General features: G+C 43.5%; 1 protein-coding gene across 2 annotated transcripts in view; it reads left to right on the top strand.

The window, feature by feature from the left end:
* Positions 1 to 14,182, top strand: part of GPATCH2L (G-patch domain containing 2 like) — a 2,618,649-nt gene that overhangs the window by 786,853 nt on the left and 1,817,614 nt on the right. For both annotated transcript variants that reach the window (XM_044073870.1, XM_044073869.1), the window contains exon 4: positions 7,264 to 7,440. In XM_044073870.1, coding sequence (XP_043929805.1) covers positions 7,264 to 7,440 — 177 coding nt within the window. The remainder of the gene's footprint in view (positions 1 to 7,263; positions 7,441 to 14,182) is intronic.

The following is a 14,182-nucleotide window of genomic DNA, read 5'->3' as shown; positions in this document are numbered from 1 at the left end:
TCTTCCATTATTCAAAACTAACCTTAAACATTTCCTCTCCAACCACTGGTTATGCTCTTGCAATAACCCTGACTAATCTGCTTTTTCATTTCCTTGTCCTCTGCTCTACCATGCCTCACTTAAATTTTTCTCTGTTAAAATTTATCCTTATTTCATAAGTACTCTCTGACCTTTCTACTCTGTCCAGCTCTACCTATCCCATCTAACCACCTATCCTGTTTTCCTAATCCTATCTTATCCTGTAGATGTCCTTAGTAACCTTATATCCCCATCTTTTCTTGATTTGCTTACTTATTGTTTTTTTTTTGTGGGAAAATAGTCTAATAATTTTTTTTTTTACTATGTACAAATCTTGTTCTTGTAACATTTTGTTTACTTTATTGTATTGTTGTTTTTAAATTACTTGTAACATTAACTGTTTTGAAAACTTGGAGCTTTTCTCCTCGGGCCTCCACTGAAAATGGACATGTATCCAGTTGGACTAGCCCGGTTAACAAATGTAAAATAAAATAAATAATAAAATAAATAGCTTTCACCATCAACATGGAGAAATCCCAGCTGCTGCCCACAAGAAGGATTACCTTCCTGGGCACTCTGCTTGACACGTCCATGCAAATGCCCCCCCCCCCCAAAGCAGACTTTTCTGCAGTCCTACTTCGACCAGCTGGCACACAAGATCCACCTCAGAGACAGGAAAATATTACAATACCTAGAATACATGCTCTCCTGCATCTTGCTGGTACCCCTTGCCAGACTGCATATGTGGAAACTGCAGTGTTACCTAAGGAACCTCTGGTGCTAGCACTCCCAGTCTCTGAAGCACCAGCTACCACTAATCCTTTGCTTAAGGAAGGAACTCCTCTGGTGGGCCCAGGCTTACTCCCTAAACAAGGGCCTTCCTTTTGTCCTTTAGCCACACAAGCAAACCTTGACGATGGACACCTCAGACATTGCATGAGGTGCCCACACTGGAACTCTGCAAACCCAGGCCTTTTGGTAACAGGAAGTTCTAGGTCTCCACATCAGTTTGAAAGAAATGCTGGCAGTGCACAGAGCTATCCTAACCTTTCAGGAGCATCTTGTCACCAGGATTACTCCTAATCAGGACAGACAACACCACTGTCATGTGGTACATCAACAAATGGGGGCATTCATTCCTACCCCCTTATGTCACCTTGTCATGGAAGTCTGGCAGTCAGCATCAAATCTGGGACAGCATCTCTTAGCTCAATATCTCCCATGAAAGCAAAAAACACCCTGGCAGATCACTTAAGCAGACAGATCATAGACCCCCATGAGTGGCAGTTGCACAGGGAGACCTTCTTACAGGTCACTCACATCTGGGGGGGAACCAGACATAGATCTTTTCCCAAGCCACCAGAAGCATCAGCTGGCCAAATACTGCTCAAAATAGTTTCAGCCAGAAGCCTGTAGTCTGGATGTCCTCTCCTTCCACTGGGGCAGCCTGTTTGTGTATGCCTTTCCCCCACTTCCTCTGATACCCAGGATTCTACTCAAAGGACCAAGGGCTATACTGATTGTCCCAGATTGGCCAAGGCAGCACTGGTACCCCATGCTCCTCATCATGAGCATACACCCTCCCTTTTCCCTGCCCTCCACCGCAGACCTTCTCACACAACAGAGAGGGAAGCTGTTGCATCCAGGCCTTGCCACACTCAAGTTAACAGCATGGCTGATTCCTCAAAAATCATTAACTCTGCAGCCCTCAGCATTCAGGTGTTGGACACTATTAAGGAGACTCACAAACACAGCACCAGACAATCTTACTACTCTAAATGGAAGAGATTCACCTGCTGGTGCTCCTCTAGGAACACCCTCAGCACCACAGCCTCTTTACCCCTGGTTCTGGACTACCTGGCAGAGCTCCTCCATAACGGTTTGTCTTACTGCTCTATCAAGACTCATGCTTCGGCTATCTCAGCCTACATCCAGGCGGATCAGCCTTTATTCTCTCAACACCTGTTGAAGCAGTTCCTCAGAGGTGTGACTCACATCAGACCACCAAGAAGGCCTCCTGTGCTAGCTTGGGATCTAAACTTTGTCCTGGAAAAGCTGACTCTACCCTATTTCAAGCCAGCTTCTCTGCAGATCTCAAATAGCTCTCTTTGAAGACTGCCCTTTTGCTAGCCATCACTTCTGCTAGGAGGGTATATGAGCTGCAGGCTCTTATGGTCACTTAGCCCTTCATCATCTTCCACGTGGACAGGGTCTCTCTAAGAACCAACCCCTCCTTTATGTCTAAGGTGGTCTCGGATGTAACCCTCAACCAGGCCATACACCTACCTACCTTCTTTCCTAAACCAACAAATAGAGAGGAGAGAATTCTGCATACCTTAGATATGCACAGGCAGTTGAGATTTTTCCTTGACCGGACCAAATCAGTCAGGAAAACTGACCAACTCCTGGTTTCATTCGCCCCTGGGGCAGAGGGGAACCCATTACTAAGCAGACCATTTTCAAATGGATCTCTTATTGTATACATTTCTGCTATACCTTCTATGGCAAGAGTCCTCCCAAAACAGTCAGATCCCATTCCACAAGAGCAGCCTCTACCTCCACTGCCTTTCTGAGGGGGGTTCCTAACAAGGAAATTCTGGAAGCTGCTACTTGGACATCTATCCACACTTTCACCAAGCACTACCAGCTGGCTATTTTCTCCAAAACCAGGGCAGGATTTGCATCTGCTGTCGTGCAGGGCATGCTAGCATCCCCATAATTGTGCAGCTTTCCTCCACCCACTTCCTCTGCTTTGGGATTCTTCCCACAAGTGATGGCTGCAACAGTGAAACATGAAGAGCATAGTACATTTGTATACACTTACCATAAACGTAGATGTTCACGTGTATTCACTGTTTTAGTCCTGTTTCCGTCCCACCTACCCCCTTTTCTTAACTATTGTATATATCTTATCAGGGGCTCCAAGAACTTTCTGGGCAAGACAAACTAATGTAATGGCATGAGCTGTCTCCCTTTATAGCCCTGATGACCTGACATCAGTCACACACTCAGAACAGTCGACACAAGAGGGAAACCTTTACTCTGGTACTCGGGCCGGCTGAGGGCTACCCAGCAAGGATAACCCACAAGTGATGACTGCAACAGTGAATACACTCGGAGCATCTACATTTATGGTAAGTGTACAAAACTGTACTTTCTGTATGCAAACTGCAGGGGCTCCGTTATATCAGGTATAACTGACTGAATATGACTCATAATGATTCTCTCAGAGCATTTCATCACTGTGGGAGTCAATGTAACCGGCCGGTAGTCATTCAGGCAGTTGGCTTTGCCCTTTTTCGGCAGTGAAATAACAGTGGTTGCCTTATAACAAGTGGAAATTGTAGCTCGTGCAAGGGAGAGATTGAATATACCAGCCAGAACATCAGCAAGCATTGAAGCACAGGTTTTGAGTGTCCTTCCAGCAATATTATCTGCACTGGCTGCCTTCCGGGGATTTATCATCCTCAAGGACTTTGCCACACTTTCTGGTGATATTATGAAAGATGGTGGAGCCTCCTTTCTACCTCTCTCTCTTTCGGTGGTACCCTTTGACTTGGTGTTTTGGACCTCAAACTGGGCATAAAATTCATTGAAATCATCTGGTGAAAACTGACTGTCAGTAGTCATTCCTCAGGCCTTGCCACATGCAGCTTGTACCAGCAGTCGAATAATAGCCTTCCAGCTTGCGACTGTAATTCTCCTTTGCTGCTCTGACAGCTCTGTTTAAGTCATCTCTAGATTTTTTTTATACTTTCTGATATTGCCTGATACATATGCCTTGGAGCATGCGTGAAGTTAATCCATGGTTAGTATTTGGATATATCAAGATGTCTTTATGGGGCACAATGAGGTCAATGCATATGCTTATGTAGCTGGAAGCTGCTGAACTGTATTCCTCCAGATCAACCATCCTCATTCATAGCAGTTGTCATAAAAATATACCACTGAGTACAATGAAAACAATCCTAAAGCTCCTCTGTCCACACCTTAACAGTTTTCCTTACAAGGGGAGCTTGTTTTTGGAACTGCCTATATGCCAGGTAAAGAAATGCAGAAGTAAAATCTGATTGAACAAAATGAGGGTGAGATCTAGCCTTATATGCCCCTTCACATTACTGTACACATGGTCCAGTATATTTTTCTCCTGTGTAGCTAAAGTAACATATTGCTGGTATATTGGCGTCACAGACCATAAGGTGCAATGATTAAAGTCACCAGCCACTATAACCACTGCATCAGGATGTTTCTTTTCATTTATAGCCTCATACAATGTCTCCAATGCAGCCGAGCAATTGACTTGTGGAGGAATATAAACGGCTAAGATAAACACATCTGTAAAAATTCTCGGTAGATAGAAGGGTTTGCTTTTCAGCATTAGGTACTCTACATCACTTGAGCAGTGTTTATTTATTTATTTATTTATTTTACATTTGTTGACCGGGCTAGTCTAACTGGAATAAAATCCATTTTCAGTAGAGGCCCGGGGAGAAAAGCTCCAGCACAGAAATCTTTATACAGTAAAAAATAATAAGTTCAAAGCAAAATAACAGTAGTAAAATAGCTCTAAACAGTTACAGCCATTAACATACACAATATATGACTGTACTAAATTGTTTCAAATTAAAAGAATTATAATAATAATTAAAAAGGGTCAAGCAGAATACAGACATACTGATTAGGTTCAGTTGACATTACAAGGATACCTAGGTTGTGCTGATGTGATATGCAATGCAATAGAAATAGAAACAAATTAGTAGTTTTCAATTGGTAGCAGGATAACAGAAAGTATATACTGTTGATAAATTATAGAAATGTATCATATGATATAGTGAGATAAAGGTATCTAAGAGGCAGCAAGAGTATGTAAATTGGTGGAATATACTCTTGCTAGGAGCAGAGAAGATATTTAGTCAGGGTTAGTACAAGGACAAAGCCAGTGAGAACTGAGAAATTGTTTTATTCTTAGTTTAAAGAGTCTTGTGGAGGTCAGAGATAGGAGTTCAGAGGGAAGTTTGTTCCAGTGTTTGCCTATGGAGTTAGAGAACAGAGAATCTCCAGCTGAGTTGTTGGATTTGTTGATAGTAATAAGTGGCTTATTGGAGGAGCGTAGGTTCTTGAGATTGTTATAGGGGGTGATGAGGGTAGTCAGTATAGGTGGGGTAGTACAAGCTCTTATGGATAATAATGAGTTGTTGAGATAGTATCTGGTTTTGAAACTCAAGCCATCCTAGTTGTTTTAGGTTGTTGCAGTGATGTGTACGAAAAGGAGAACCTGTGGCAAATCTAGCAATGGATTTACTAACAATCTGCACACCTGAACACCATGTGTTATTAATATAGATGCACATACCTCCACATCTGATTTTACCTGATGTCTATGTGCGGTCCCCACAATGGATTGAGTGAGTATGCAACTGGACAACTGAATCAGGAATATTATCAGCCAGGTTTTAGTAAACATCAGTACACATCAGTCTCTCATTTCTCTCTTGGTCACAGTTCTAGTTCTGCGATCATCCATTTTGTTCTGAAGAGATCGAACATTTGCAAGCAGGCTGGGAAGGGGTGGTCTTCTGGCCCTGGCCTTTAATTTCACATGTAACCCAACTCTTTTACCTCTCCTGCTATGCTGCTACTTGAGACACTCTTCCTTCCGGCTGCATTCAACACCTGACTCCCCTGCTTCTAGGCCTTGTCTGCAGGCATTTCTGAGAAAGATGTTCTTGGTCTGATAAGCAAGGAGTAATGTCACAAAACTGACTGCTGATCTCTAATAACCTTTCTTTATTGTATACATATTTGCACATCTAAGAATTTAAAAACTACCACCAAAACAAACAAAAACACTGGCATGAGGTGAATGCAGGGACATCAGCCACAACAGGTGCCATTTTGAGGTACCTGTTTACTGAAGATGTGCAGGGGCTAATGGAGGCAAGAAAACCTGTTACTAGAAACTCATCATTTGGCAAATGGAAGAGGTTTTCTAGTTGGTGCCAACATAACCAGCTCTCATTCAGGGTTAGTTGTTCTCTGGTTTTACAGTATTTGTGGGAGTTACTATCCTGTGGCCTTTCTTACTCATCTATCAAGGTTCAGTTATTGGCCGTTTCAGCATGTCTGCCCATGGATTCTCGTCTCAGTGCAGTTTCATGTTAAAATGTTTTTGAAAGGGGTTTTGCATAAGAGGCCTCAAAGAAAACTTGTGACCCTTCATTAGGATCTTAATTTTGTGTTAGAGAAGCAAACACTTGCCGTACTTGAACCAGCTAACTTGGCTCACTTGAGATTCTTAAGATGGAGATAAGTTTTATTGATTGCTCTGACCTCTGAAAGAAGGGTATCTGAGTTGCAAGTTCTTGTAGTGAGTCAACACTACCTCATTTTCCTCAGGGAGAGGATTTCTTTGAGAATTAATCTTTAATTTATGCCTAAAATGGTATCTGAGTTTACTTTAAGCTAAAATATCCATTTACCCATGTTCTTTCCTGAACCCAAAAATGAAAAGATACTCCATAGCTTAGGTGTTCACAGACAACTCATATGCTATATTGACAGAACTAAATCTTTCAGATCTTCGGATCAATTTTTCATTTCTTGTGATGTTCAGAAGGAGGAACAAACTTTGTCAAAACAGACTATTTCAAAATGGTTGTCTAAGGCTGTTATGTTTTGTTATATTCACTACAACAAAATGTATTCCAGGGTCTTGGCTTCATCTATGGCTTTTTGGAAAAGGCTGGATTCTAGAAGTATTCTAGAAGTTGTTACTTGGTCCTCTCTACATACTTTCGCAAAGCACTGTAAGCTTGATTCCTTCTGTAGGTCTACGTCAGGCTTTGCAAGGCCATGCTCTAGGGGGTCTTGGACCCTTCTCCTTCCACCTCCCAAATGCATTAAGCTAGGTTAATCTATCCATATAGCTAAGGCAACTGCAGCAGTGATTAATATGATGAATATAGTACAGTTATGTAAGTAAAACTTACCATAATAGTAGATGTTTGAATGATCACTGCTGCAGTTGCCATTCCCTCACTTTATCCCCAGGATGTAACCCTTATAGCTAAGGCTACTGCAGCAGTGATCATTCAAACATCTACTGTTATGGAAAGTTTACTTACACAACTGCACTTTTTGACTTTTAGTCCATGTCTTCATTTTAGCAGTGGGATATCACAGAATTTAGTATACTGCATGCCTTGCTTAGTAATTATTTTGATGATCTTGTCTTTCTTTCTTTAGGTGACGATGAACAGAGTGACTGGTTTTGTGAAGGAGAGTGCGGGACAGGCTTTACAGTACATAAGATCCTTTCAAAGTGGGGAGCCGATCACAGAAATGAACTTGGCAGCATGGAATCTTCTGTGGAAAATCTGTCCTCACCTACATTCCTTCTTCCTTCCCGACCACCACAAAGAGGTAACGTTCTGTGGTGAAATATGTTGAGTACCTGCAGTCCATAATCCCTGCCAGTGCCAGCTGCTGTTTACCTTGATGTCTTTCTGTTCAATGTTGCAGTATTCTTTACATATGGGTCGTATTCCGCCCTATGACCCGACGTCTGGCCAATACACAACAGCATTTAGCCACTGCCAGTATGTGGGACATCGCACGTATGCTCTGATAATGTCAGGCATAAAAGGATGTACACACATACCATCACCAGAACTTTTCTGCTGCCATTCGGAAGGTTGTCTCCTACGTGCAGTCAGCAGTCGGATTCCATGTGTTGCTGCCAGCTTCAGGTAAGTGCCCCATTGTGGAATTGTTTTCTTTCTACTGCCTTTTGTTATTGTTTATGTCATCCAGGAAGGGCAAGTGTAGGTGTGGAAGGCAGATTCCACATAAAGACAGCTACAACATCTGTCTTTTCTGTTTAGGGCCTAGTCACGTCTTTCAATCCTGTTCCATTTGTCAGGCCTTTGTGCCTAAGACTTTGCATAGCTGACTTTCAGATTTAAATCTCTACCTGGAGAATCAGTGGCTTAAACGTCTGGCTAAAGAAGTTATGGAGAGTTCTGGGTAGTCCTTAGGCCGAACCGAGTTTGAAGAGGAAGGTGAGAACAAAGACCTGAATCCTTTACAGCTGCGCCTCTTATCTCAGTCATATCTCTTGAGGTAGATCCGGTGGTACGGTCAGAGTTCGGGTCTGGTTCTTTGGTGGGTACCTCTTTGGAAGCCACCAAGGAATCTGATCCCAGCACATCCGAGGCAATGCAGACATCTGTTTCAGGTGGAATAGGGACACCGTGGCTTCTTGTACTCGAGGACCTTGGGGACATTCTTGCTATTTTGACTAGGGATCCTTCTCTGACTTCCCTGATATTAGGCCTACATTGGGTTCTTCTTTGTCTCCTCATGCAGAAGGACATGTCAAGGAAAAAAACAAACATCCCAAGATTCCTTCGACTCCACAACCTGACTAGGATGCTTTTTCCCAGGGTGTTGTTAAGGCCTTGATGGCCTTGAAGCTTTCCTCTACTCTTCCTCTTCCTACCTTCTCTTCCTCCCCTGTACAGACTATTGGGACTCAGGTTCTTTATACTGATTCTGAGGACTATTCCTCTGATGAAGACTCTCTTGCATATTCTACCCAAATTACCTCTCCTCTAGAATATGCATCACCAGAGGAGGAGTCTAATGGGGGGGGGGGGGGTTTCCCCAGTTGAAGAATTTTTTTTTTTTGGAGAAACTATTAATAAAATGAGGGAGTTTTTCAAATGGGATTGTTCCCAGATTTCTGATGAACCAAAAAGATATTCTAACTATCTGCAAATGGAGGTCCCTTCACCCTCTGCAGTGCCTCCTGTCCTTCCAGGTTTCCTGGACACCTTTGCCTCCTCCACTAAGTTTCCAGATTCCCAGGCCCTTGCCCCTAAGAGACCAGATAGAATTTACAAAGTGCCAGGTGACTGCAGGTTTCCCTGTAAGTGTCCCTATGCTGATATGGCTGATGTTCGTCGTGTTTCACTGCTGTAGTCATTACACTTGGGTTATCCTGCCGTCAGTTGGTCCCGCAGTCGGCCGGAGTTCCAAAGTCTTGGTGCGGCATCGGTTGCTGTCGCTTCTTCACTGACGTCAGTGCACCAGGGGTATATTAGATGCAGCCAACGCCATTTTATTCAGTCTTTCTTGCCGCATGGTGCCCAAAGCAAAAGCAGTTCGCAAGTGCCAGTCGGCCGACTCCTGAGATTTTCGATTCAAATTTCAGAACCAAAGTCTTCTATAAAGCTAAGTACCCCGTTGGGGAAACTTTTTCTTACCTCAGACCGATGTCAGTAAAAGTTTATAATTGTATTTCTTGTGGGAAGCAAATACCTCATAAGGATTTTCATTCTTACTGTATTCCATGCCTAGGCCCAGACCATGACATCACTAGTTGTCAGTTTTGTGCTAAATTTAACAAACGCACTCTTAAACGTCGGTTTGATTTTGCTCAGGAATACACAAAAAACGCAAAGACAAGGATAAGGACTGGCATCCGAGGCCCAAAAGTAACGATGAAGCCTCTTCTAGGCCAGTCGCCGGTTCTCAGTGAGGCGCTTCCGCAGCCCCTGACACCCGCGACCTCAGAGTCACAGGCCGCCTCCTACTCTCACGTGGAGATGTCTAGGCCTCAAGATACTCAAGTTGTTGGCCCTACAGAAACTTACCCTTCAGATGAGTCCGGAGCCGCTGAGCAGGCATCGGCTTCTGAGTGTGTTTTCAGACCTTCACTGCTTACCATAACAACTACTGCCAAGTCTAAAGCTCCATTAAAGACAAAGAAGCAAGTACAGTATTCACCTGGACAGGCCTCCATGCCTAAAAAACAAATGCTTAAAATGGCCAAAGACTTAATTACTCTGATCAGGGGTTCCCATCCCCCCCCCTGACAAAAGGCCTAGGCAGGATACAGACTATGATTCCTCTGACCAGGTTTCCATCTCTTCTGATTCCTCTTTGGACCATGGATACTCTTTACCCCCCTATGAGGACTCAGATGCTGAATAATCTATTCCTTCAGCCTCTCCTCCTGAGGATTATTCTTTTGGGGAAACTTTACATACCATGAGGGAGCATTTCCATTGGGAGGGCCAGGATTACTCAAAATCCAAGAAAAGACTCAGAGATTTTCTCTTATTACCTCAGCACAGACCCCTGGCTATTCACCAGTGTTAGATATTGTGGATGATGTGTTCTCTGAATCCAGTTTAAATCCTAATTCTTTGCCCCCTACACCAGTCAAGCCAGACAGGTATTACAGAGTCCCTGACTCTCACAAATTTCTTTATAAAAACCCTGCTGCTGATCCAGAAACGTATTTCCCAGGGCCCCAAAGGGGTAAAGGCTTCCACGGCTAAGAATCCAGTTCCCTCTGACAGGGATTCTAGAGCATTAGACAGATGGGGGAAGAAAGTTTACACTTCTGCAACTTTAGCAGTGAGAGCTTTAAATTGCCAATTCCACATGCTTAAATACCAACAGTATTTAATGTCTCTGCTTAAACAGAAAATGAGTAGTTTCAGAACATCCTGATTATAAGGAAATGCAGGAATTATTGCATGCAACTGAACAAGTGGGAAAACATACTTTGCAATGTGGTGTTGATTCATTAGAGGCTTCTTGTAGAGCAGCAGTTACAGGGTCTGTGATTTGAAGGCATGCTTGGTTAAAAGAACAAGCTTTACCTGATCATGTCAAGGCTAAATTATTGGATGCTCCTTTACAGCAGGATTTTCTATTTGGTGTTAAGGCAGAAGAGGTATTAAAGAAAATGGAGGATAAGGCAAAATCTATGCAAGCAGTGAAGGATTTCTTACACGTACACCCACCTCGATTTATCAGAAATTGGCCTTCAAAAAATTGGTCCTTTCCAGTGTCAGACAGACCACAAAGAGGCAGATACAGACGCCCAAGAGGCAGATCTCAGCCCCAAGGCTCTTACAGACCACGACAGTGGGGTGCACCAACCCCAAAAGGAGGTGAAGTCACAACCTTACAGGAAACAGTCCCAATGACTTCCCCCTACAAATGCCAAACTCCTTCCTTTTGGCAGCTCCCTTAGGGGGAAAACTAGCACTTTTTTCTCAAAATTGGCATATCATCACCCAAGACAAATTGGGTTCTGAACATTGTGTCTCAAGGTTACAGGTTCCTCTCTAAATACTTACCTGGATGTTCCGAAATTCAAGATGTTGACACTACAGCAGCTTCTTCCCATGCTGGGCAAGAAGGCTTGGCTTGTTACTTTGGACCTCAAAGAGGCATACCTGCATGTCCTTATCAGACTAAACTGCAGAAGATAAAACAGAGTCATAGCTGGTTCAATGCATTACCAATTCTCTGCACTGCCCTTTGGCTTATCTACTGCGCCCAGGGTCTTCACAAAGTGCCTGGCACCAGTAATTGCATTTTGCAGACAACAAGGAATTCAAATATATCCATACCTGGACGACTGCCTAATTCAAGCAGAGAGCAAGGACATTCTTCTAAAGCATCTGGCGTTTGTAAAAAGTTTGCTAATTTGCCTAGGGTACACAGTAAACGAAAAGAAATCAAAACTAGTGCCCTCACACGAGCTGGTATTCCTGGGTGCCAACTTAAATACAACAGCCCAGATGGCTTATCTCACGCCAAACAAGCAAGGACAACTGACTCAGTACTTTCAGTTGTTGGCAAACAAAAACCCAACTCCCTGCAAGAAAAATTCTGCAGGCCTTGGTTTTCATGGCATCTTGCATACTTCTAATTCCATATGCCAGACTGCATATGAGGAAATTACAATGGTACCTAAAAAGTGTTTGGACTCAGCACTGCCACAGTTTGGAAGCAGTAATACTCTAATTCCCTGCCTACAACAGGAGTTTCGATGGTGGGCACAGGCATGTCACCTCAACAAGGGACAGCCTTTTACTCTACCCACAGCCAGGCAGACTCTAACAACAGATGCTTCGGATTACGCCTGGGGAGCACACATGGCAGGAAAATGTATTCAGGGCAGGTGGACCACAGACCAAGTGCACCTTCACATCAATCAAAAAGAGATGTTGGCTGTACAAAATGCCCTAACAGAATCTTTCAAGGACTTTCTGCATCCAGGACAACTTTTACTAAAGACAGACAACACCACAGTTATGTGGTACATAAACAAGCAAGGGGGCACTCATTCTTATCCCCTATGCAGACAAGCCTTGACCTTGTGGAACACAGCTCTAACCTATCAGGTTCATCTGCAAGCACAGTTCTTGCCAGGAGAGAAAAATACGCTGGCAGACGACTTAAGCAGAAACATCATGGATCCTCATGAGTGAAAATTAAATCCACAAGTATTCAGCATGATAACGCAGAAATGGGGGTGCCCAGGCATAGATCTTTTTGCCACCCCAAAGAATTGCCAACTAGAAAAATACTGCACATGGACCTATCACACACAAGCATGGAAAGTGGATGCTCTCTCATTCAGCTGGAAAAGCCTAAAAGTTTATGCCTTTCCACCACTGCCTCTCCTTTCAAAAGTATTACTAAAAGCCAGACAAGAGAAACCACAGATGATCCTGATTGCCCCAGACTGGCCACACCAGCACTGGTACCCAATCTTAAAGAACCTAGCTCAAGGTCCACCATGGATTTTACCTCAAACTCCGCACCTTCTGACTCAACAAGACAATCAGATCCTGCACAGTCAGCACAAAACTTTAAACCTGGCTGCATGGCAGACTCTTTAGTCAGACAGACAATACCACTCTCTAAAGCTGTTATGGATGTCATTTTGGAGGCCAGGAGGCCTAGCACCAGGAAATCTTATTCAGAAAAGTGGAAGAGATTCTGTGCCTGGAACCAGGCTCAAAGCTTTGATCCCCTTGTCCCAAATATTCCTCAGATTCTACAATACTTGACTGAGATGCTGGACAAAGGACTATCCTTCTCATCCATTAAGATCCACACCTCTGCCATCTCGGCTCATTATAACACAGATCCTCCTATTTTCTCTCATCCATTGCTAAAACAATACCTCAGAGGGGCTAAAAACATAACACCGCCCCGGAGAGCACCAACACCAACTTGGGACCTCAATTTTGTCTTGGAAAAACTAACCTTACCTCCTTTTGAGGCAGCCAGTTCAGCAGAACTAAAATATATATCATGGAAAACTGCTCTGCTTCTGGCAATAACCTCAGCAAGAAGAGTCTCAGAGTTACAGGCACTAATGGCAGTGGAGCTTTTTATCATTTTTCACTAAGACAGGGTTTCTTTAAGAACAAATCCTTCATTTATGCCTAAGGTGGTATCCAGTGTGGCTCTTAACCAAACTATTCATTTGCCAACTTTCTATCCAAATCCCCAGAATAAAGGGGAGAGGCTTTTGCATTCTTTGGACATACACAGACAATTACGTTTCTATTTGGACAAAACAAAAGCTTTCAGAAAAACTGAGCAATTGTTTGTAGCATATGCTGCAGGATCACAGGGAAAGGCTATTTCAAAGCAGACCATTTCTAAGTGGATAGGACACTGTATTCGATTCTGCTACACACAGCATGGGAAACCTGTTCCTACTAACATTAGACTACATTCCATCAGGGCAACAGCCACTTCAACTGCCTACCTTAGAGGAGTACCTACCAAAGATATCTTGGAGGCTGCAACTTGGAGTTCAGTGCACACCTTTACCAAGCATTATCACTTGCCTCTTTATTCTAGATCCAGAGCTGGCTTTGCCACTGCAGTGCTGCAGGGCCTCATAGCCACCCCTAATCCTCTGTAGAACCAGCCACCGTGACTCAGATTTGGGATTCAACCCAAGTGTAATGACTGCAGCAGTGAAACACGATGAACATAGTACAGTTTTGTACCTTCCATAAATGTAGATGTTCGAGTGTCTTCACTGCTGCAGTCCAGGTTACCCACCCGCCATCCCCTCTTTCTTCCTCCACTTTAGCTATCAGAGCAATTGATTACCAGACTCATGTGTCTGGGTATTCCTTGGCCTTGCTTTCTCAGGCTTCACAAGCTCTTGCTTATTTACCTGACTCTAAGGTTAAAGCACAGGTCCTGTCTCTTTTGGCTGCCTCATCTCAAGTAGCTAGACATTCTATTAAGTGCAGCTATGATGCTGTTGAGGCATCGTCCAGAGCTGCTGCATCTGCCTGTGCTTAGGAGACATTCATGGCTGAGACTT

This window comes from Protopterus annectens, chromosome 6.part0 (assembly GCF_019279795.1).
Source record: "Protopterus annectens isolate FY-2018-M chromosome 6.part0, PAN1.0, whole genome shotgun sequence".
NCBI classification, from domain to species: Eukaryota; Metazoa; Chordata; order Ceratodontiformes; family Protopteridae; genus Protopterus; species Protopterus annectens.
This window is presented reverse-complemented; position numbering and strand designations above follow the sequence as displayed.